Source organism: Rhinopithecus bieti, unplaced genomic scaffold (genome assembly GCF_001698545.2).
Source record: "Rhinopithecus bieti isolate Rb0 unplaced genomic scaffold, ASM169854v2 scaffold_47952, whole genome shotgun sequence".
In the NCBI taxonomy this organism is placed as follows: Eukaryota; Metazoa; Chordata; class Mammalia; order Primates; family Cercopithecidae; genus Rhinopithecus; species Rhinopithecus bieti.
In genome coordinates this window covers 3133538-3158062 of record NW_016820098.1, presented here as the reverse complement: position 1 = coordinate 3158062, position 24525 = coordinate 3133538, and the positions used below count along the sequence as shown (strand labels likewise).

The following is a 24525-nucleotide window of genomic DNA, read 5'->3' as shown; positions in this document are numbered from 1 at the left end:
ATAATTTATATATAATTTAGATATTATAATTTATATTATAATTTATATATTTTATTAAAAAGATACTGATAACTGAGATTCAGGTTAAAAATTTATCCCTAGTCCTCCGTTACCCTCAAACCCTTAAGTCAGTTTTTTAATAGTAAATTAATGCAAAACATATGTATTTTTAGGCATCAATTACCTGATTATATCATAAACTCACTCTGTAGCCTAAATGATAAAATTTATGTATGGGAAAATTAAATTAAAGTATTTATGGTTTAGCATAATCACACAGGGTATTACATACTTACCAGCATTCTAGTTTAACAAAACAAAAAAAGGAAATACCCATTTCCTATTTTGACTAGTTATTAATTCCAAATGACTAGCATAATAACTTGGTTTCTTTTAAATTTATTTAACTAGAATAAAACCAATCCCTTTAAGTATCTTATAAAACTCAAATTTAAGACAAGTTATTTTGTCTTACAATATAAAATTACATTTACATATAAATAGCTCCTCCTATAAGCTTACCTTAGATAATGTAAATCTGAGATCTCCTTCATACACAACCAACAAAACTCACAACCACAAACAGCACATGTCATGTGATTGCAGCTCCCATCATTCATCTTTATTATATAAGCAGCACATCGTGGACATGGCTTTATATCATCAGCTATTGGGAACATAGACAAATCTATTAGGCATATAAAACTGGTCTAAAAATAACTTCTGGCAGTTTACCAATTGTAGTACTGCCAAAAAATCTTAAGATGTAGATAGTTTGTTAACTCATAGCCTCAGCCTGCTGTTTTTAGCATATAAAGCATTTTTTCTTCCCTTCTAAGAGAACATATTTTACATTAAAATATCAAGTTATAAACATTTTTTAAACATAGTAGTGAAACAATGAGAACAAAGAATAACAAAAGAATAAAAAGAGAAAGGAGAATCAAGGACAGCTCTAGCAAATTGTGAACTATGTAAAGTTTGTCTTTGTCCTGGTCCCACAGAAGTCTTCTGAGTGGTAGTTCCTGGTTCTAGAACTTTTCTAACCATCTTCCCTTAATTCAAATGTACACGTTCTGTATACTATTCCTTTAGTGAATGAACACTAACAGGAGGTGACAATTTGATATTAATCTGAGGTGCTATATCCAAAGGACTATGAATTTATTTATTCTAATTACATCAATTATAAGCACTATAAGAATAGTAAAACAGGTATCTTTAGAAAAGCAGCCTTTTCCCAGTATTTTACTTCACACGAAAGAGAGATGGACCTTGCAAAGAATCAGTACCCAAAATACAAGGAAGGAAGGAAGGAAGAGATTAAGGAAGAGTCATATGGCTATAAATGTTATAAACCATGGAAAACAGTTTCAGAATAAAAGCAATCATTGTTAGTTATGCTCATGACTTTTAAATTAGTTGTGTTTATCCTTTTTATTCATTTATTCACCCGTTTACTCAACTGTTGTTGGTATATGCTCCTTGTATAATAATATGGTTACAATGCACAATGGTGTCACACAGTTAAAACCAAGTATAACATAACTTTAGGAAAATTATAACTATTTTGCATGTTGGCATCCGTTTAAATAGCAACTTGTAACAGCTATATTTTTCAACTACTCACAGTCTAGTAAAGATATTTATAGTGCTAACCACTGAATCTAAGTATTTGCTCCAATGTCTTACATTATAAAGCATTAAACTATATTCCATTCTTTCTACAAGTTTTATGGTCAAACTTTACCTGTGCTTTATCAGTTAATTCAGGTTTCCTTAGTGCTTCTTCTAGGACCAAAGATTTTTTTTTTTTTTTAACTTAAGATCTGGTCAATGCTCACAATTAGTATTTATTTTAATGATTCAAGCAATTTTCAACAAACTAATACTCTAAGCAGCCAGACCAGACAATTGATAATTACTAGAATATACAAATTAGAAATATTCATGTCATGATTTAAATGATAAAAGAACACAAAGTCTGCATTTAACAATTTTAAACATTGGGGTATGACTAAAAAAAGCTGGCTTTTATGCCTGATACAACACATAGTATACCAAATTAAAGAAATGCTAATCCTATCCGCTTAAGCAGCATGTTAATTGATAAACTTTCTCATACCAGAGTATGCTCAAGTAGTAGGTATCTCAATAAGATGGGGGAGTAAAAAGACTCAAGCTTTGGTACTGATGCATGCAATCTTTGGAACAAACTAAGGTAACATCCCCATTTATTCCTATGGTTCTAAAAACATAAAAAAGCCTTTTAATATGCTAAAATTACACGTTAGAGAATTAATACCACAAGCAATGTATTTTTGATAGGTCTCTATATACTTATACCCACATCTTTCACTCTCTATACTTATTTACCTATGAAAGGCTGTTTAGTTTGCTTTGTGTCTTTCCTCAAAGCAACAAATTAGGAAAAATTTACTGTGCACATTATAGGATGACAAATTTCTCTCCAAATACTCTCATAATGCAAAAATGCTAAATGAAATTGTTTAAGGTCAGTTGATCCCCCATTCCCCAAGAATCAATTAAGCCACAGTTCCCTCATATGAAAAAGCTTCCCATTTCTATTTACAGTGTTTGGCTAAGCTTTTGTCTTCTTTATCTTTTTGTTTACTGCTAAAATATGGGCCACTGTCATATTAAGAAAAAACAACAGGTTACAAAACACCATGTCCTCAAATGTTAACAAAGATTATCTCTTAGGGTGGTAGTGGTAAGGGGACATAGGCAGGAGTGGAGAGCCAATTAAATAGTTTATTTTTATAAAATGGGAAAACTACAGTAACAAAAATGAAACATACGTGGTTCACTTAAAATTTAACTCCAAGTGCATAAACCTGGTAGCTATAAGAAAGAGCCTCAAGTGGATGCACTACTGTCACAATTTAAAGACAAATATAAACATTATACTATAAATACTGTATTATTTTATAAACACAAATATTAATGTACCTTATGTAACTAAGCACACATTTATCTTCAGTGACCAATTAGGGAAAAAGAACAACTAATTATTATACTAATAAATAATAAAAGTAAAACTAGTTTTTCAGCATATCATGATACAGAAAACAATACCAAAATATCTGGAATAAGAGTAATAAAACCATTTAGATGGTAGCTTCCTTTTTAACTTTCTACAAGTCTGTGATAAGCCAAGTTCACTACACTTTTTTAATTGTTTTTTAAAGAGGGTCTTGTTCTGTCGCTCAGGCTAGTGTGCAGTGGCATCATCTCAGCTCACTGCAACTCCACCTCCTGGGGTCAAGCAATCCTCCACTTCAACCTCCCAAGTAGCTGGGACTACAGGTGCACACCACCACGCATGGCTAATTTTTGTATTTTTAGTAGAGACGGGATTTCACCACGTTGCCTAGGCTGCTGAAGTTTGAGAACTTCTGAGCTCAAGCAATCTGCCAGCTTCGGCCTCCCAAAGTGCTGGGATTATAAGCACGAGCCACGGCGCCCGGCCCTCACTGCACTTTTAATTCTTCCTCTTGTTTTTGGAAACAGGATCTCACTCTGTCACCCAGGCTGCAGTGCAGTGGCACACACATTTCATTGCAGCCTTGACTTCCTAGGCTCAAACGATCCTCCCACCTCAGCCTTCTGGCTTGCTGGGACCAGAGGTGCCCATCACTATGCCTGGCTAATTTTTTAAATTTTTTGTAGAGAAGGAGTCTTGCCACCTTGCCTAGGCTGGTCTTGAACTCCAGGGCTCAAGCGATCCTCCTGCCTTGGCCTCCCAAAGTGTTGGGATTACAGGTGTGAGCCATTGCACCAAGATTTTTAAACAAACATGGAACAAATTCCAAATGAAGTTTTTTTTAAAACAATCACCTTGAGACTATTTATTCCAACAATGTTATTGTTTGGCTCAAAACATTTGGTAAGGTTTTCTTTCATAATTACCTTCAAATCTCCCTTATATAAAAGAAAAATCACTCATGATCATATAGTCACATCTCACTCTGCATCTATCTGAAACCAATAATCCAACCTGTTATGATACTCTAGCCGTTAGACTTAGCTCTAAAGGAACTTCTAGTCATTCTCAGAAATCAAACTGATATTAAACTGACGTAACCTAAAGGTTATGCCAATGAGGCATTCCAGGGAAGTACTGAGGAAATAAACACAAAAACTCCCATGGTGGCTACGTTGAGGAAGACCAATATTCATCTGGATAACTAAATCATTATCTTTATTTTAAAAAACAATAAAAGCCATTTCTGTCATTTTTTAATTGAATGATAGCCCAGACATACTTAAATCTCTAGAAAGTGACTGGTTTCTCTAAGGTCCCCTACCTCTTATCGCAAAAGCACTTACTATGAGCCAGGAAATATTTCAACTATATGGATATAAGCATTACTAGTATCTTTATTTACTATTATTATTATTTTTTGAGACGGAGTCTCACTCTGTCATCCAGGCTGGAGGGCAGTGGCACAATCTCGGCTCACTGCAACCTCTGCCTCCTGGGTTCAAGTGATTCTCCTGCCTCAGCCTCCCAAGTAGCTGGGATTACAGGCACCCGCCACCACGCCTGGCTAATTTTTGTATTTTTTTTAGTGGAGTCAGGGTTTCACCAAGTTGCCCAGGCTGGTCTTGAACTCCTGATCTCAAGTGATTTGCCTGCCTCAGACTCCCAGAGTGCTGGGATTACAGGCATGAGCCACCATGACTGGCCAGTATCTTTATTTTAAAGATGAGACAATGGCCGGGCGCGGTGGCTCAAGCCTGTAATCCCAGCACTTTGGGAGGACGAGACGGGCGGATCACGAGGTCAGGAGATCGAGACCATCCTGGCGAACACGGTGAAACCCCGTCTCTACTAAAAAAATACAAAAAACTAGCTGGGCGAGGTGGCGGGCGCCTGTAATCCCAGCTACTCGGAAGGCTGAGGCAGGAGAATGGCGTAAACCCGGGAGGCGGAGCTTGCAGTGAGCTGAGATCTGGCCACTGCACTCCAGCCTGGGCGACAGAGCGAGACTCCGTCTCAAAAAAAAAAAAAATAAAGATGAGACAAGTAACTTGCTCAAGATTGCACAAGGAATAAGCAGAGGATGTGGGATTTGAATTCAGGCAGTCTGATTCCAGAGTCATTCTCTCTTGCTCTATGTGACTGTGTATTCTGTGACCAATAAATACACACCCCCTACTTGGAGGAGAGGAATATCATTTCCAAGTGAACTACCCAGTGGCTACTGCTGACTCTTTAGGGAACAGTTTAGGTACATTCAGGTCCTCTCTGAATTGCTTCTGGACCCATACCTACAAATTACTACTACTACTACTGAGTTCCAGAAATCTTTAGGAAAGAGAAACAAATCAATCAGCAAACAAGTATAAAAATACATTTACGTTACAAAAGTATTAAATGTCGAATACTCTGTGTTAAAGCTTCATGAGACTTTTTTTCTAGTAGCATAAAGTACATGATTATCTCAATACACTGCTGGCAGGAATATAAATTATTTTTAGTAGAGATGGGGTTTCACCACATTGACCAGGCCGTTCTCAAACTCCTGGCCTTAAGTGGTTGCCCCGCCTCAGCCTCCCAAAGTGCTGGGATCACAGGCGTGACTACCACACCTGGACAGATACCTTTATAATCAACAGTTTCAGACCATCTTTGGCTATCAGTTACATAAATTATCATGACACTTCCTTTTTTCCTTTTTTCTTGGAGAATAAAATCTTTCTAATTTCAGAACCACTTTTTTCCACAGGAAAGAATGAGTGCTTCTGGGATAGAAATGCACTTAAAAACACTTTTGGCAAGTGAAAGGAAAACAGGAATACTTAACTTTAAAAAGTTAAAATAACTAGTGTTTTGTGTCAAATATTTCATTAGAAAAAATTAGACATAAATACCTGCTGCTCCAGACTCTTGACTATAACTAATGGATGAAGAACGTATAGTTCTCAAACGTAAGCTCTGGGCTCTCTCTTGTCGAGCAGCATCACAGGTCTGGTTGGGGTGCCAAATCTGTTTACAGTGGTAGCAAAACTCTGTTCCACAGCCCTCTCGCCCACAAGTTAATTTTGGACAGCTGGCACATCCAAATGCTATCACAGCATATCTTGAAAGAACAAGAAAAATGATTTAAAATGTGACATAAAACAAGAGATACTCATTTCAATAAGTATCCAACTAACGATTATTCCTGAAAAACATTTTCTATTTATACATTAGCAAACAGTTATAAGCACAATCTCACCAATATAAAAATGGGGGAAAATGAAGTTTACGAATGAAGATATATAAATGGCGTAAAATATTTTAAAAGTTCAATTTTTAACTTTCAGGGTTTTTTTTTTAGATTCAGGGGGTACATGTGCACGTTTGTTACATGGTCTATTGCATGACGCTGAGGTTTGGGCTTCTAATGATCCTGCTGCCCAAATAGTGAACACAGTATCTGACAGGTAGTTTTTCAACTCTTGCCCCTCTCCCTCAACTTTTAACTTTTAAGTAGGACACCAAACTGCATTTAGCCTAATCCCAATTTTATAAAAAACCATATTAAATTAATACAGTATTGTATGCACACAAAAAAAGACTAGAAGGAAAAACACCAAAAATCTTAATAATGGTTTTCTTGGTATTGAGTTTTAATTTTCTTGTTTATATGTCTATACATTTCTGATTTTCTACAATTACTTATTAAAGTGGAAAAAGTTAAAAGAAAAAAAGAATGCCTGTTTAAAAATGTAATGACTAAAGGTAAGTTTTAACTGTCAGGTAATGGCATACTGTGCCAATTTATAAATTTTGTGATAATCTTGTAGGTATGCAGAAGTCACACATTTTTCTTTGTAAGATACATGGCAAAAGTGGTCTTTGGTGCCAATCTCCTGCCAAAAAAAAAAAAAAACTAGTTTCTTTTTTTTTGCTTCAGATTAAAGACTGAGAACGGTAGATTCATGACTAGCATGAACACCTTTCTCTGACTTAATATTTCTGACACTTTAAAAACTTATGACTTAAATTCTGGGCATTCTTTGGCATTTATCCCAAACAAATGAATATTTGTGCTCACACAAAAACGTGTACACTAATGTTCACAGCAGCCTTATTCATAATAACCAAAACTGGAATGAGCCCAGATGACCTTCAAAAGGTAAATGGTTAAATAAGCTATAGTGCATACACACTACCATCAATAAAGAAAGTACTGACACAAGTAACACCTTAGGTGAATCTTCAGAGAATTACACCGAGTGAAAAAAGTCAATCTCAAAATGTTATATACTGTATGATTCCATTTATATAATATTTTTGAAATTCAAGCAGATTAGTGGTTGCCAAGGATTAGGAATGGGGATTGGGGCAGGGAAAGAGTGGAGGGAAGTACATGTGATTATAAGAGAGCAACATAGGCCAGGCACGGTGACTCACACCTGTAATCCCAGCACTTTGTGGGGCCGAGGTGGGCAGATCACTTCAGGTCAGGAGTTCAAGACCAGCCTGGCCAACATGGCAAAACCCCATCTCTACGAAAAAAATATTTAAAAAACTAGCCAGGCGTGGTGGCACACACCTGTAATCCCAGCTACCTGGGTGGCTGAGGCAGAACTGCTTGAACTTGGGAGGCAGATAGAGGTTGCAGTGAGCCAAGATTGCGCCACTGTACCGAAAAAAAAAAAAAGAAAAAGAAAAAAAAAGGAGTAAAATGAGGGATCTTTGTTGTGATGGAACTGGTTCAGTATCTTGACTGTGGTGGTGGATACACAAACTTAAACGTGATAAAATACATGTAACTAAATGCACTGCACAGAAATAACTAGAAGTAAATCAGGAAATTTGAGTGAGATTGGTAGATTGTATCTATGCCAATATCCTGGTTCTGATATTGTTCTATAACTTGTGCAAAACGGCACCACTGAGACATACAGTGAGAAGGGTACATAGGATCTCTGAATTATTTCTTACAACTGCATGTGAATCTACCATTACCTCTATAAAACTTTCATTTTAAAAATTTCTAGAAGTTTCTAGTTCCCTTTGAAAGCAGCAACCATCAAGTTTTATCAATGCATGTCTTTTATAAATACTAAATATTTCCTTTTGCCTGGAAATTTAGGGGAGTTTTCAGAGCTGGCAATAAAATTTAAGTAATAACTGTAACTGAGATTGCAATTAAGTTTCAAGATACTCTATAAAATTGTGCAGGATTTTAAGAGTCAAGGAGTTCCCTCCATTTTTGGACTTGTTGGTCCCTTTGTCCCATTTTTTTTTTTTTTTTTTTTTTTTTTTTTTGAGACAGTCTTGCTTTGTTGCCAAGGCTAGAGTGCAGTGGTGTGATCTCGGCTCACTGCAATCTCCACCTCCCAGGTTCAAGCTATTCTCCTGTCTCAGCCTCCCAAGTAGCTGGGACTACAGGCGCCCACCACCACGCCCGGCTAATGTTTCGCATTTTTAGTAGAGACGGGATTTCACCATGTTAGCCAGGATGGTCTCGATTTCCTGACCTCATGATCTGCCCGCCTCGGCCTCCCAAGTACCACATACTCTTTAAGCACATCTTAAATTCCATCTTATTTCTGAAAGACCAATTATCTAATTACCATTCTCTATCACACACATGTTCAAACAGGACTGAATTAAAGGCAATGTATAATCAGCAATGGGTCATTTAACAAAGCTTCATTTCCCTGAGCTTTAAAATTCCCAAGACAGCTTATTCATTGCAGTCCCAGATAAAGAAAAAAGACCTCATTTTTTAAAATCAAAGTTATAATCTAAAGTATCTATACACTAAAGTGCAGTCTTTGTTTTAAAACAATAATGTCAGTGAAAAGGAAATGGCATTCTCTTCCAAACTTTTTCTCTACCTACCTTTTATTGAAGGAAGGAAGAAGGAAAGAGGAGGGGCAGAATGGGGAAATCTGTGTATGCAGGAGACAAAGCCAAAACTATTTTCTGAAGTTGGTTACAATTTACAAAGGCAGCAAAGAGGTTTTAGCATGGCCAGTTCAAATTCTACTTCCACCACTTATTATTTGTGTAATTTTAAGTAAATTACATAATCTCCCTACAACTAAGTTTTCTCATACATAAAACAGGCATTCACTTTAGTTTGGCTTAGCCTCAGTATTCAGCCAAAATAATCTTCAGCTTTGGCCTTGGCCTTTAGAATGCCAAATAAGCAAATGGCTGCTTTGATGACATTTCTCATAGCCCTGCACTTGTGCTTGACTACTGACCACGTGATCATACAAGTGACTATCATTTCTACATAAATAATATAAATAATGTATGTTATTAGGACTGAATATTAATATCTGAATACTCATCTTAAAATAAATATTGGTTGGCACTTTAGACATAACTTAACAATACATATACTTTATATGGTGAAATTTTACTGGCTAACTTAAATGTCCAGTATGTTGCAAGAGTAAAATGCTATAATCTTTGTGATGACTGTAAAAGCCAAATTTAGGTACATGTTTAACTTTCAAATAATTAAATAGGAAAACAATTTACAGCTAATATGAACACTGAGAGTGCTTTACCTATATAAATTTAGGAAGAATACATCGTTTCTGAGCAAATAATATTTATAAAAATACACAAGGCAGATTAATAGAAATTCAGTTACATATAATTCCAACCTTTGTAGAAGGCTGCTCAATATACTAGTATTCACAGCACTACACAAACTTTTAAGAACTGACCTAATTTTTAATGATTGAAGTAAAAAAAAATTAATGAATTAAGTTTAAAAAAAAAGTGCTTCTTGACAAGAATTAAAAGCAGAACAATCAATATTGCCCTTTAAAAATTTCATGACAAGTTCCAAAATCTGGTACAATTTCCATAAAAACATGAAGGGGTTTGGTGAGAAAACTGTGAACCTAAAGCATATTTTCTTCTCAATTTTTTCCTTTTATTTCTAACTCTGTTCAGATCTTCTCGATAATTAAACTTCAAAACAGCTTCATAAATTGCTTTCAGATGATAATTCCTTACAGTTCTGAGTCTAGAGACTTAAGCGCATCGAAACTGGCTGCTTATAGAGAACAAGATTTTTGAGATTTATCCAAACTTCATACCAAATTTATCCAAACTTCATACCAAATACAGTGTTCCTCCTATAAAATACATTACTATAAAACTTTCTCTTGAATTATATGAATAGTGTTGATGTTAAAGTGAACATCTATTTAGAATTTTTAAAATAGACAGTATAAAATATATACATACACACACGGTATATTTATCAGGAGCAAACTAATAGCTGGTAGTGTAGGGGAAATTACCAATCCTGCATTATCATGTCAAACATTTAATATTTGATTGCCAGTTTTTTTTGTTTTTGTTTTTGTTTTTTTTTTAAGACAAGAGTCTCACTCTGCCACCCAGGCTGGAGCACAGTGGCACAATCTTGGCTCGCTGCAACCTCCACCTCCCAGGTTCAAGTGATTCTCATGCCTCAGCCTCCCAAGTAACTGGGATTACAAGCGTGAGCCACCAGATCTGGTCAATTTTTGTATTTTTATTTCATTTTTTATTTACTTTTGAGACGGAGTCTTGCTGTTGCCCAGGCTGGAGTGCAGTGGCACAATCTTGGCTCACTGCAACGTCTGCCTCCCAGGTTCAAGCTCCCAAGTAGCTGGGATTACAGGCGCGCATCACCATGCTTGGCTAATTTTTTTTGCATCTTTAGAAGACACGCGGTTTTGCCGTGTTGGCTAGGCTGATCTCAAACTCCTGACGTCAAGTGATCCGTCCGCCTCAGCCTCCCAAAGTGCTGGAATTACAAGTGTGAGCCACCGCACCCAGCCTCAATTTTTTGTATTTTTAGTAGGGATGGGGTTTTGCCATGTTGGCCAGCTAGTCTCCAACTCCTGTCCTCATCTGCCGGCCTTGGCCTCCCAAAGTGCTGGGATTACAGGTGTGAACCACAACTCCTGGCTTCATTTCTGATTTCATTGTTTAATTTTTCATAACTCCAATCCCTTAAGATAGCTATTCTTAGAGCACTTTATCTCTATACTCCCTATGATTACTTATAATCGTAATTCCTCCACTTTGATAATGAAGCTGAAATTAAAAGAAATAAGTAAATTGGCCAGTCATTGAGGGGCAGGGCTGGATTTGAACAAATCTCCATTCAGCGCCCTGCCCTTGATTGCTAGTTTTTAAAAATTAAATAAAAACTTCCATTTATTCTTGTATCCCAGAAGTTCATCATACTATGATGGAGATATCTGACTTTGGCCACCTGACATTTGGTCAAAATATATACCCAAAACTAGGAAATAATAAATAAGAGTTGTGAGATTAAAATAAGATTATACATATGTAGTGTTTGTGTGTCTGTGAAGAGAGATGGGGAGAGAAGAGAGGAAGACAGGAGAGGTAGGGTTACGGGGTACAGCGAAAAGGAGAGTTTAGTTCACGGCACATTATGTGTACTCAAATGTTAAAGTACCAACATTTTATGCTACTTCTATTTTTTAAATGGAAAAGCTAAGATGTCCTTCCCCTAGAACTAAACATTCAAGTCTACTGAATTTACACAAATTCCAAAGAAAAACAGGATTACTTTAATAATATGACCAAACGTTTTCATAAATGTATAATCTGATGGCAAAAGTTAGAGCAGTTTGTCTAGCAGTTTTTTCTTACACTAACACTCATTGAGTGCTTCCTACGGAGGTGTTTCACATTCATATGTATTCAATCCTAACCATAATAGTATTAGGCAAGTTCTGTAATATATCAAGAAATTAAATGTACCTAGCATTCACACATTTTGAAAACAGCTTGTCAGGCCTCTTGAAGATGACTTTCCTTTTGTGGGAGTTGAATTTATTTTCCACTGAAAAATAACTCTCAAATTATAATGGAAGCAAATGGTAAAACTAAATTAAATACAAAACCTTTGCTTTACAGAAAATTCCAGGAGTCTCTCTGCTCTGGTATAATAAGTGATATTTGGAAAAAGAACAGGCTCAATAGAAGGTCTCAGAAATAACTGAACACCTCTGGCTCAAACAGCACCCAAACCTTAGTTTGGTGGTTAGCTCCACTTCTTTCTATAGTCCATTATTTAATTCAAGCCTCACTTTCCTTCTCTATCCTTCAGCTGGAGGTCTCTAGCTACTGTACTTGAAATGCTTAACCTAGGAGTGGATGGACAGGAAGAAAGTGGGGAAGACAGGAAGGGGCTGAAACAGCAGTCTCTCCAGAAGTATCTTCTGTTCACTGCATTGTTAACAGGTGATCCACACTAAGAACTCAGTGGTCAAGTTAGGAAAATGCCAAGTAAAATTAAAGAAGTTTTTGTTTTCTATTATAGGATTTGCTAAAAGAATTTTTAACATACCAATGTTCAGTACATAGTATGCAGTATTTTCTTAATTTATTTAAATTAAGTCATTTATAATATCTCCTGGGAGAATTTCATAGTACTAACGTTTTACAAATTATACTATTGATAACATCAAGCAAGTAGGGATACCAGCTAGGGTGATATATTCTACCTGGAGCAAATTCCTTGTAAGGAACAAGTAAGAAGAAAAAAAACATACCTAACACGAAATGTAATCCTAAGGAAGACATGACAGTCTCAATAAATATTTTGATTAAAAAATGACACTGTCTCTCATGTCACTTCTGTAGATTAAAAGAGAATGAAGAAGTATCTGTAAGCCCAAAATAATTTTTTAAAGCATAAAGCTTTTAACAGATCTTTAAATAACTTTCTTTTATCTTTAAAGTAAGAACAGAAAGAAAATATAATCAGAAATACCAAAATTATTTGATCCAGTTAAGGGGAACAGTCAAGTTTTATATCACAATCAAGAGGCTCATGATTCTATTTTTAACGTTTTGATTATTCCAGTGAAAAAGGAATAACTTACTTAAGATACTTGAGAGAAGGTCTAGACAAAGTGAGGCTCATCTCCTGGTTCCCTTTTCTAGGATTTGCATCCTGCAGACAGGATGCGTTCTGTTCTGTTTTCCACTACATGCTGCAGGAGAGGCCTTCAGTTGTTCTCAGGCCTACATGCCTGAGACTAATTGGGGAAGTCTGTCCAACTTAGGGATGAAGTGCTAGCAAGCCATTTTGGCTGCATATCCAAAGCCACATTCTTTAGTCAACTAATTAGAGAAAGCTGACATGTCTCCTGGGTCATATGTTAACATGGTCTTGAATGAGGGTGGAGGGGAAGCATGTTATTTTTATTGACTCATTAAAACACCACCAAAAATCTTAGTATCAATTAACAATGTTTGGTACAGGAGTAATATACAGGTTGAGCATCCCTAGTCAAAAAATTCAAAATCTGAAATGCTTAAAGTTTATTACATTGTCAGAAGACACAGAAAATGTGATTTTTAAACTTCAAAGAACTACCCACATAGTATACTGAATTATTTAGTGTTAAAATATACCTGGATTAATTTTATGCTTAGGAAGAATAAATTAAAAATAGCACTCTCAGTTCAAGCTATTAACTCTTAGAATATGCTTATGTATGTGTGTTCTAACACATATAATTTATCACTAGTCATGAATTACAACTTCCCCTGAAATGTAGTTTATTCATTATGGCTCTTTATACCCCAAATCTGTTTTCTAAGTCCCATGTACTTATTTTCTCTGGATAAAACCTAAGTAGGATCTGTGGTCTCTGCAAAATTTGTAAAAGGCCAGTCTACAAAAGCATTTCCAGCATGTCAAAAGATGGTCAAGGTATAGCTAAAACACATCTTTGTAGGATGAGAATGAGAGTTACACAGACATTAATTAGAATTCTAAAAATACATGTTATTTAGTCCCTAAGCCTATGGCCCTATTTTTTTTTAATCCATTAAGAACAATATTCTCCACCAGAGTAAGTTATCATTGAAAGCCATTTAAATGTCATAGCAAACCAGCTTGAAGCTTGCAAAGCCAATTACAGTTGATTACATTACCCAAAAGTATATGAGTTATGCTAGTGGCATACAGTCAGGCTGGTTCATTGAACAATTTTTTTACTGAGCATGAGGTTAGCCTGTGGTTCCAAAAGCAAAAAGGAACTTTTCTGGAGGATCATTGGGAGGCTCACAGACAATAAATCATTAATTACGTCCCAGTATAATAAATGTTCTTGTATATTCAAAGCTCCCCAGCAAAGTCAGAAGCACTCACATGGGATGACAGGGATAATGTGTGCTGGTAGCAGGGTGGCCTCAGCCAACTGAAACAGGTGATAGAAACCAAAACAACAACTTTTTGCTGTCTGCCTAAATAATATACAAACTAGGACTCCAAGGCAGAAGGTAATCAGATATTTTTATTCAAGGCAGCTTCTATGTTTCTCCTCCTTGCACACTGGGATCCCTCCCCCAATTTTTCTCCTTAACTATGGCTGTATTTTTCTCTGAACCTGTGAGGACTGGCATGTTCTAGAAGCTGTCTAGCGAGACTCACTCTGGTTAAATCACAGTACTCAAATTTGGCCCTCTGGGCCCCTCCTCAAGTGGGATTTTTAGAAACACCGTCCTTTAAACAAGTGTGATCAGTCCTAGCCCTCAAGAGTGGAAAGAATATTAGGTCAGAAACCCCAAGAGATCTTAAATGGAAATCAGGTCAGGTAGAACTCTTTTCTACTCTGTGGTAAGTACAGTATTTCTCAAGGTGTGTTAAACTGTATGTTTAAGTAAAATTAGAGTAAATGTTATTTACTCTAATTTTATTATTTATTATTCCTTTTTCACTGGAATAATCAAAACGTTAAAAATAGAATCATGAGCCTCTTGATTGTGATATAAAACTTGACTGTTCCCCTTAACTGGATCAAATAATTTTACATTTAGAGAAAATGGCCATGTTTACAAATAACAAATGCAAAAGAAAAAATTCATAATTTCACATCTAGCATTTCTGGAAAAGAACATTTCAAGTGTGTTATATAATAAAAGGGGCTAAATACTACATATATGCCTATGGTCCTGGCACCGTGGCTAAACATTTTTATAAAAACCAAATATTCAGAAATTTACCAATATTCCCTATGCCAGATTTAAATAAAAAATGGGGTTTTAATTTTAAAAAAAAAGAGGGGTCCTCTGTGTGTTTCAAAGGCTTCAGTAAGCTCCAATAGGTCAGGGATTTTTTGTCTTGTGTTCATTAATAAATCTCCAGTACCTGGCACATAGGTGCATTAAATATTTGAATGATTATCTGATTTTTTAAAAAAGCAAAACTTTGGAAATAGAGATGAAGAATAGTAAGTAAGAGCAATGACAAGTTTACTGTGTACTAGGAATTTTGCTAGTAATAGCATTAAAGATCTCAATCCTTATAACATGATAGAATAGGGACTCAAAATCAGGTATTTACAGCTCATAATCAGTAAAGCTAACTTTTAATGAGGGTTTGTATAGTATCCTATGTTTTCAAAGTATACACACAAATTTTATATTATTGGGTGACATTTTCTTCAAAACACAACCACAAAACCTACATCATCAAGTATGTGAAATACGACCATAACAACTTACAGAGCAGTACAAGCCAAGTATAAAACAAAATACACAAAAGTAATCTCTGTGATTTTTTTCCTCTGTCCTTTGTGGGTAAGACTACTGACAACCAATAACACCAAAAATTAATGTATAGCCAAATTAATCAAGGACAATTATTTGTTAAACTTACGTAACAATCATGTGGTTGCTTTCATAGTAAGAGTCTAGTAAAGCAAATGTTTCTATTATTTTATGATATTTTATACTTGAGTTAACATTTGAATTATCGTCTCTAAAATATTAATACTGAGCCATTTTACTTTTTAACAATGAAGTCTCAATGAGAAGAAAATGTGCCAAAATATCCCAAAGTATGAGTTTCTGAAAAAAATTTTTATTAAGAAATATATAAAAGGGTTTATAAAGAATAGTAAAATAAATACTCCTGTATGTACCACACAAGTTAAGAACATTATCAGTAGGATGATTAACTCACAATCTAAATTGGAACACTTAAGAAATGTAGTGCTATTAAACATTATGCCAGTATACTAAGCATGAACTGGAAATCAGAACCTTTATTATCAGTGGCTTTAGAAGTAACCTGGTTACCCCTTGAAGTTCACATCCCCTCTTACTACTACTCTCAAGAGGTAACCAATAAACTAAATATATTTATTCTACTGTTAATGAACTTTTTTTTTTTGTTTTGCTTTGTTATTGTGGAACATCCTTATACAAATCTCCTGGTACACAAGTAAAGATTTTCTCTACAGTACTGATCTAGGAGTTGAAATTCTCAGTTATATAATAAATGTGCGTTCAATTTTAATACACAATGTGGCAGTAGGTTAGCTAATCATTCACCTATATTTTCTTTTGATTTTTTCCTTTTATTTATATAACCTACACCTCTGTAATCTGTTTTGATTTTAACATATGTGGTGACAATCTAATGTTTTCCCCCTCAAATAACTAATTCTATATGTTGAATAATCAATCCTTTTCTAGTTGGTTTGGCATGCTTCCCCTAAAATCAATTCTTATACAAATTATAATTTGCTTTAGCCCTACCTACTACGTTCAATTAGGTTGCTAATGTTAACTATATATTATGATGACATTATCAACCAACCCAGGACAAGATAATATACAGCAATTAAGTGACCAGAAGGTTTGTGCCTGTGGATTTATTGTCTTAATATTTCCTGGCCAAAGGCTGTGACAACTTAAGTCTCCTTTTCCTTTGTTTTATCATTGTCAGATTTTTTTTTTTTTAAGACAGGGCTTTGCTCTGTTGCCCAGGCTGGAGTGTAGTGGCGCAAACACAGCTCACTGCAGCCTCAACCTCCTGGGTTCAAGTTATCTTCCCACCCTGGCCTCCCAAAGTGCTGGGATTACAGGCATGAGCCGCCACGCCCAGTCGCAGATTTTTTTTAAGCTATTAAAAATTTAGAGGAATGTATGAAGCACCTCTTGCACCCTGGGGTTCTATGAAGGATACACAGAAAACCACACTTTCTGTAGATGAAACATAAGAGACATATTCCTCAGTATTTGAACTCTTGCTATGGGAGTATTTGTTACAACAACTCACAAAAAGTTTTTTTAAAACTAAAATTTGCTATCCTACTTGAAATCTACTCTAATTTCAAGAGTATAACTTGCACTTGTGCACCAGTGGAAACGCACATTTGCACCTGTGAAAACGTTATGTGGGGGTTGGTTCACAGGATCAAGAGCGATTCAATCACATCCAAGCTGTTTTTCTGTCAGAATACTGTCTTCTGCTCAAGTTATTTAAAGCTACTGTTCATTATTTCTATTTTCTTCCCACCTTTTTCTTGAAAATTTAGCCCTGCATACATCCCAGAGTTTGCTTCTGCCATTACACCTGGAAACACAGCTAACCTTGGCCCAGTTTAGAGAGCATTCATAACATATTTTGTTGTTTATCTATATTACAGTGTAAGTTCCCTGTAGTATAGGACAGCATAATTCAAATCTGATAATGAATAATATCTGAACCCTACATACAATTAATTAATTCATAAAATATTAATAAGGTAATTTAAAAATGTTGTATACTACACAGAAATCCTTGGTGGATGGTAAAGTGCTAGTGATACCTGGGAAAACTGGGATTTGCACAGGCAGGAAACACTACGTTTCTCATTTAAAATTATGGAATGTAGGTTAGATGCGATCTGAAAATTCACTACTCAAGAAACTTTTAAATAGTGGATTTGATTCAGGTAACGAGTCTTGAAATTGTAATTTGATAAATGAAACTCACATCCCAGTCTTGCCTCTGAGATTATACCCAGATAATCTCGGAAGTTCTGGATTTCCCCAAACGTTACTTATAATCTCTGGTTTACTAATAGTATGCTACATATCACATTAATTGTTTGTGGCTTTTGCTATTCTTGAATAGTATATGACTACTGTTTCCCTAATTCTGACAACTGTACACAATAAATGCTCTATAAACAGGAGCTGCTCATCAACATAGTAATCAAATATATACACAAAATTATTTTGTTTTAAATGTTGAGAATATGGTATGTGTTAATTCAAAAACTTGAGGCAAATCAAATATTACATAACCCCTAGAACTTGAAACTAGCAAATGCTTATGTATATCAACATGAACACATCATACTGTGGCACATGCTAAGCTAGGTACCTTTCAAAAGGGCCATTTATCTCTCATGAGAAACACGTCAACAAAGAGAAAAAATAAGGAAGAGGGTCATTTGAGTTTATGACCACAAATAACCTCCTCTTCACAAACAATGCTCATCATTTCGTCTGTTATTCCAAAATGAAAATTCTCCAAATGGATGAGAAAACCAATTTTGTATACAACTAGATCCTGAACTCTACCACCTTACCCTTTTCTTCTAAAACTGCTCAGTGAATATGTAATGCAGAGACAATATAGAAATGAGTAAGGCAGGATCACTGCCTTTAACACCTAGTATAGTGCCTGATACATGGTGTGCACTCAACATGCCTGTTGAATGAATTCTCCAGCACGTAAAATTTTTTCTTTTGAGTAACAGCAAATTATTTTATCCACAGAGAAAAAAATTAACTCAAGAAAAATCAAACAATATCTTCTTACCCACAATCTGGAGCTGGACACCACCTGCAATCAGGATCTGCAACAAGCCACCGTCTAAGCATAAATTCTTCGTATTTTTCCATCAAGACATCATCACTTAATATCAAGCGAATATCATGGGGATTAAACCGTTCAGTACATTCTGGGCAACTAATATTAACTCTACTTTCAGAGATTTCTATCCTTAAATATTGTCGTAAGCAATCCACACAAGATCTATGATGACAAGTCATTATATCAGGAAATCTGTCTTTAGAATGCCGCAAAAGGCACAAAGGGCACTCTATGAAGTCTCCAATTTGTTTGCTGATGGAAGTTAATCCATTGTCAGAAGAGGTATTTGTAGAGAAAATGGAGTTCTTATCAGTACACATTTCAGAATGTATACTTTCAATACTTGCAATTCCATCCACCCCGCCATTTAGCTCCCTTGATTTACGTTTGCTATCTTTTTTCCTCCGAAACAGTGAGCCTATTGAAATTCTTCTTTTCTTGGGTGCCTTTTTGACTGAAGGCAAGCTCACAGATGAAGCAGAGGACTGAAGATCTCGATCTGAACCCATTTGCCGATGTAAACTCATGTCTAAAATGCTTGTTAGAATTGAGTCAGGGTCAGTGTTTACACACAGCCCTTCATTATATTTAGAGATAAAACCTATTTCTTGTTCTTGCATTCAGAGTAAGTCATGATGTAAGAATATTCTACTTGGTTCTTTCAGAGAATTCTTCGAAAGTTGGATTTACAGAAGACTGTTATCACAGATGTTCTGAAAAATAAAAAATAAAAAAATCAAGCTCATTTAATTATGTTCTTAGTTTGTATATTTTCATAAATATCAAATTTCAAACAAGTATGTTCCTTAACCATTAGTAGCTGTTGTTTTTTTAAATAAGGCCAATTTATTAAATAGTCTATAAGAAACTACAAGACTAACGCTGAAATAACAAAAAGGGCATACTTTAATCTTAATAAAAGATTCTAGATTTGAGCTGACCTAATTATTCTTAAAATCTTAGAAAAAAACTTTTGGTCATTATCACTCTGACTTCAGTGATTTCTCACTGCCTTTAGCAGGTCTTTCTGTTGTTGTTTATAACTGACAATCAAGTATACATGCAAATACAAAGGGCTAAGAATAGCTTACACAATCTTGCAGAACAAAGTGGGGAAAGGGCTCTAACGCTGCTAGATATAATGACTTATTATAAGGTTACAGTAATCAGATAGTGTGCTATGCCACAAGGATGAATACAAAAACCAGTGGAACAGAAAGCAGTCCAGAAAAAGTCCCATATAGGCCGGGTGCGGTGGCTCACGCCTGTAATCCCAGCACTTTGGGAGGCCAAGACGGGCGGATCACGAGGTCAGGAGATTAAGATCATCCTGGCTAACACGGTGAAACTCCATCTCTATTAAAAATACAAAAAATTAGCTGGGCATGGTGGCGGGTCCCTGTAGTCCCAGCTACTCGGGAGTATTCTCCTGAGGCAGGAGAATGGCATGAACCCGGGAGGCGGAGCTTGCAGTCAGCCGCGATTGTGTCACTGCACTCTAGCCTGGGCAACAGCGTGAGACTCCATCTCAAAAATAAATAAATAAATAAAATAAAATAAAATAAAATGAAAGTCCTACATACACACACACACACACGAGACTTGACTTATGACAAACGTGATGTTGCTGAGGACTGAGAATAAATGGCCTTTAAAAAAAGAAGAGTACTATGTCTACCGGTTATCCACCTGAGAAAAGAAAGGAAACATGATGGATGGATGGCTCGCCCATATGTGAAAATCAATTACAAATGGTTTACAGATCTAAATGTAAAGCTTCTAGGAGATAAGAGAAGAGACTATTTCAATGGAAAAATTCTTAAACAGAACACACAAGAATACCAACCATAAAATAAAAGACTGATAAATTGGACTAGAATAAAATCAACAGACAGTATTAAGGGTATGGGAGAAGACTTTTGCCACATATAACTAATAAAGGCACAGTGCCGAGACTATGTAAAGAATGCTTACAAATCAATAAGAAAACATACACAATCCAATAGAAAAATAGGCAGGGGCATTTCACAAAAGCATATGAAAAGTGCTCAACATCATCAGTCATCAGGAAAAAACACATTAATGCCCCATTCAGAGACTACAACACACCTAATAGGATGGCTAAAATTAAAAGACTGTCATTTCCAAGTGTTAGCAAGTATGTGGAGGAATAGGAACTCTCTTACACTACTGGCGGGAGTGTAAAATGGCACAACTACTTTGGAAAACTGTTTAACAATATAAAATTGGCACACAGAGATAACCTATTGCCCAACAATTTTATTCCTAGAAAGGAACGAATAAGAAAAATGACATACTTAACAATGCTCACAACAGCATTAGTAATAATATTCAGAATATTGGAAACAACCATATTTTTATCAGCAGTAGAATGAATACATAAATTGTGGTATATTCACACGCTAAAGCAACGAAACAATGAAAAGGAACAAAATACTGCTACACACAAGACAGGACTCTCATACAAAAGTGTATGTGGTATAATTCTATTTATATAAAGTTCCAAACAGAGAGAATTAATGTACAATGTTAGGAGTCAGGATTGTGGCTACATTTTGTGGTGAGGCACAAAGGGAACTTTTTTTTTTTTTTTTTTTTTGAGACCGAGTCTGGCTCTGTTACCCAGGCTGGAGTGCAACGGCCCAATCCCGGCTCACTGCAACCTCCACCTTCCGGGTTCAAGCAATTCTCCTGCCTCAGCTGGGATTACAGGCATGTGCCACCATGCCTGGCTAATTTTTGTATTTTTAGTAGAGACAAGGTTTCACCATGTTGGTCAGGCTGGCCTCGAACTCCTGACCTCAAGTGATCCGCCCTCCTTGGCCTCCCAAAGTGCTGGGATTACAGATGTCAGACACAATGCCCAGTCAAACTTTCTTAATATGTGCAGTATGCATAGTGTTTACAAAGGTATGTACACTTTGTGATACATATATGACCCAGAAATTCATGATTAATGTGCCTTTTTCTATGTGTTTTTTTCCTCCTATGGCTTACCTCATAATTAACATGTTTTCTGGAAAAACATTTCACTCAAACTTCACTCATGTTCCTCACTTTATATTTTCCCTCACAAACACAGGATAGATAAGGAACAGAGAGCTCAATCTATACAAATATAGTTATGCATCACTTAATGATGGCGATACATTCTGAGAAATGTGTCATTAGGTGATTTTGTTGTGTGATCAGAGTGCAATTACACGAACGTAGATGTTATAGCCTATTACACACCTAGGGTATACTGTATAGATTATTGCTCCTAGGCTACAAACCTGTACAGTATGTTACTGCAGTGAATACTGGAGGCATTTGCAACACAATGGTATCTGTGTACCTAAACATAGAAAAGGAATGTTTCATTCCTTTGGCTCTCCAATATCCTGCCAGTGCCTCACATTGAGTAAATCCAACCAGAAGCCAAGTGCCTCTAAGGCAGTCCTTCTAGTCAACCTCCTGAGGGGGGCACAGAGCAGGGTAGAGAAGGGTGAGTGAGAGTAGATCTGGACATGCAAACAAAAAAAATCCAGTGTTGTATGCATAAAGAAGAGAACTTGGGAGTCAAAAGACCTGGCTCAGCTATTTTTTGTTATCATATCCTAGATAAGACACATTCCTGCATCAGTGATCAGGACCACAAAATATGGATACCACTCACCTCAAACAGATGTTCTAAGAATAATGTGAAACTGACACGTGTTAAACATGCCTAACAAACCTGGCACCGTACTAAATGTTAGCTGAAATGGAATGTAACGTAACTTAGTGCTTTACAAAATGTGTACCTTACAGCAAGTGCTTAATACGAAATGAATGAATGATGCTTTTCAGTTGCTATTACTTTGTGATCCTTAAGCCATACAGCCTTACTACATCCAGTTTTTTAACTGTGGAAAGACAAGAACCTTTTACCTTCAGAAGTGCTTCAGGATTCGTAAAACATGTTAAGTATCCTGACACTACAACTTCAAGAATTATACATTTACAATATCCCACCAATAAACATCTTCTAACCACAAACACTTCAGCAGGATCTAACAGCGACCCATGTGCCTAAATGATTTACACATCATTAGACAGGTATTCTGGAAATGAAGGTAGGGCAAAAAGTTTGCATACATAGAAAACACTTACTTTCCAAGAGGAAAATCTACTACATGGTCAAATAACAGTTTTTGCTTCTGTTATTCAGCTAAAATTAGGTTTCTTCTGTCACTTCTCAAACAGCTTAAAATATGGAGAAAATCCAGCAATTTTGTGCTGATGGTCAAAATATTAAATCTAAGAGCAGTGTACCTATGTCTTCTAATTTTAATTTGTTTTTTAGATGTCTGACATCCAGATGTATGGTACTTCTAAAATAAGCATGCAATAAAAGCAGCATGTGACAATATTTACTAGCAGTGTTGAAGAGAACCGAAAGAGGACTCTTTTTTTTTTTAAGTAAAGACGGAATAGGTACACAGCAGAGTTTCTACTGATCACTAACTTGGTGACTACAGAAGCTTGAAGCTATTCTATACTCAAGTGAAAGCGTCAATAAAGACGACAAATAAAAAAGACTATTTTAAATGCTGCATTCTGTATTACAAAATAATAACAGGCTATTAAACTTCAGCATATGCTTATGCTGAGAAGACGAAAGATGAAGAAGAATAAAGAAAACAAATTTAAATTTAATGGCTATGTATTTGTATGTGAGATTGGAAATCCACAAGGAACATTTGCTTTGATGGGAAATACATTTTTAGTATTTTCTCACTACAACTCATTTACATTTCACTTTCTGTGAACTAGGCACATGTTCATATCCTGCTACAGCACTTTTCCTTACTGATGTGTAAGACATAGTTCTATTTAATAAAGAGCGTTGCTATCATGTGGGTGTGTGTGTGTGTATGTATAAATTGTATTTGACTATATGGCAATTTTCCAATGCAGATATTTCAAAAGTTTTTAACGTGCTCAGATTCACATATCTTTATGACTTTTGACTTCTACATCAGCCTTAGAAAAGCCTTGCCCACTCTAAGATTGTATTTTTAAAATTCCTTCACATATTTTCTACTGGTAATTTGATAGTTTATGAATAAGTCGAGATCAAAATTTGTTTTCTAAATGGCAAGCCAGTTACCTCAACACTAGTTACTGAATAATGATCTTTCCTCCACGCCCCACCCCCTACATACACACTGATTTAATTTTCTAATTTCTTATTTTTTATTTTTGAGACAGGGTCTCACTCTGCTGCCCAGGCTGGAGTGTAGTGGCACGAGATCACTACAACCTTCACCTACCAGGTTCAAGTGATTTTTGTGCCTCAGCCTCGAGAGTAGCTGGGACTACAGGCGTGCGCCACCATCCCCAGCTAATTTTTGTATTTTTTAAGTAACAATGCAGTTTTGTCACACTGGCCAGGCTGGTCTCTAACTCCTGTCCTCAAGTAATCTGTCCAGCTCAGCCTCCCAAAGTGCTGGAATCATAGATGTGAGCCACCTTGCCCGGCCAACACACTGATTCAACAAGTCACTTCCTGGTGTAAGAATCTACTATCTAGGTGGTATGGACTTCTAAAATAATCCCTTGAAATGGAATACCAAAATGTTTTGTTCCAATTTGTACTGCAACTCGCCAGAAAGGTTATTTCCCTGAATTCTCACCAGCATCCTTTATAAGAGTTTTTTTTTTTTTGAGTAGCAAAAAATACGTAATTTCCATTTCTTTGATTGCCAAACAATTTAAACATTTGTTCACATGCACTGTCCTCTTCACTACTTCTATGTTTTATCTGTTAACATTTTATGCCCATTTTTACACT

At 35.9% G+C, this 24525-nt stretch overlaps 1 protein-coding gene across 1 annotated transcript in view; it reads right to left on the bottom strand.

Annotated features, from left to right (window-relative positions):
• The window catches only part of RNF19A (ring finger protein 19A, RBR E3 ubiquitin protein ligase), a 54369-nt gene that overhangs the window by 12551 nt on the left and 17293 nt on the right, over window positions 1-24525 (bottom strand). Inside the window, exons 2-4 of the mRNA XM_017859445.1 lie at window positions 18633-19399; window positions 5902-6110; window positions 523-667 (exon numbers count right to left, since the gene is read on the bottom strand). Of these exons, the coding sequence (XP_017714934.1) occupies window positions 523-667; window positions 5902-6110; window positions 18633-19306 (1028 nt within the window). The 5' untranslated portion in view covers window positions 19307-19399. The remainder of the gene's footprint in view (window positions 1-522; window positions 668-5901; window positions 6111-18632; window positions 19400-24525) is intronic.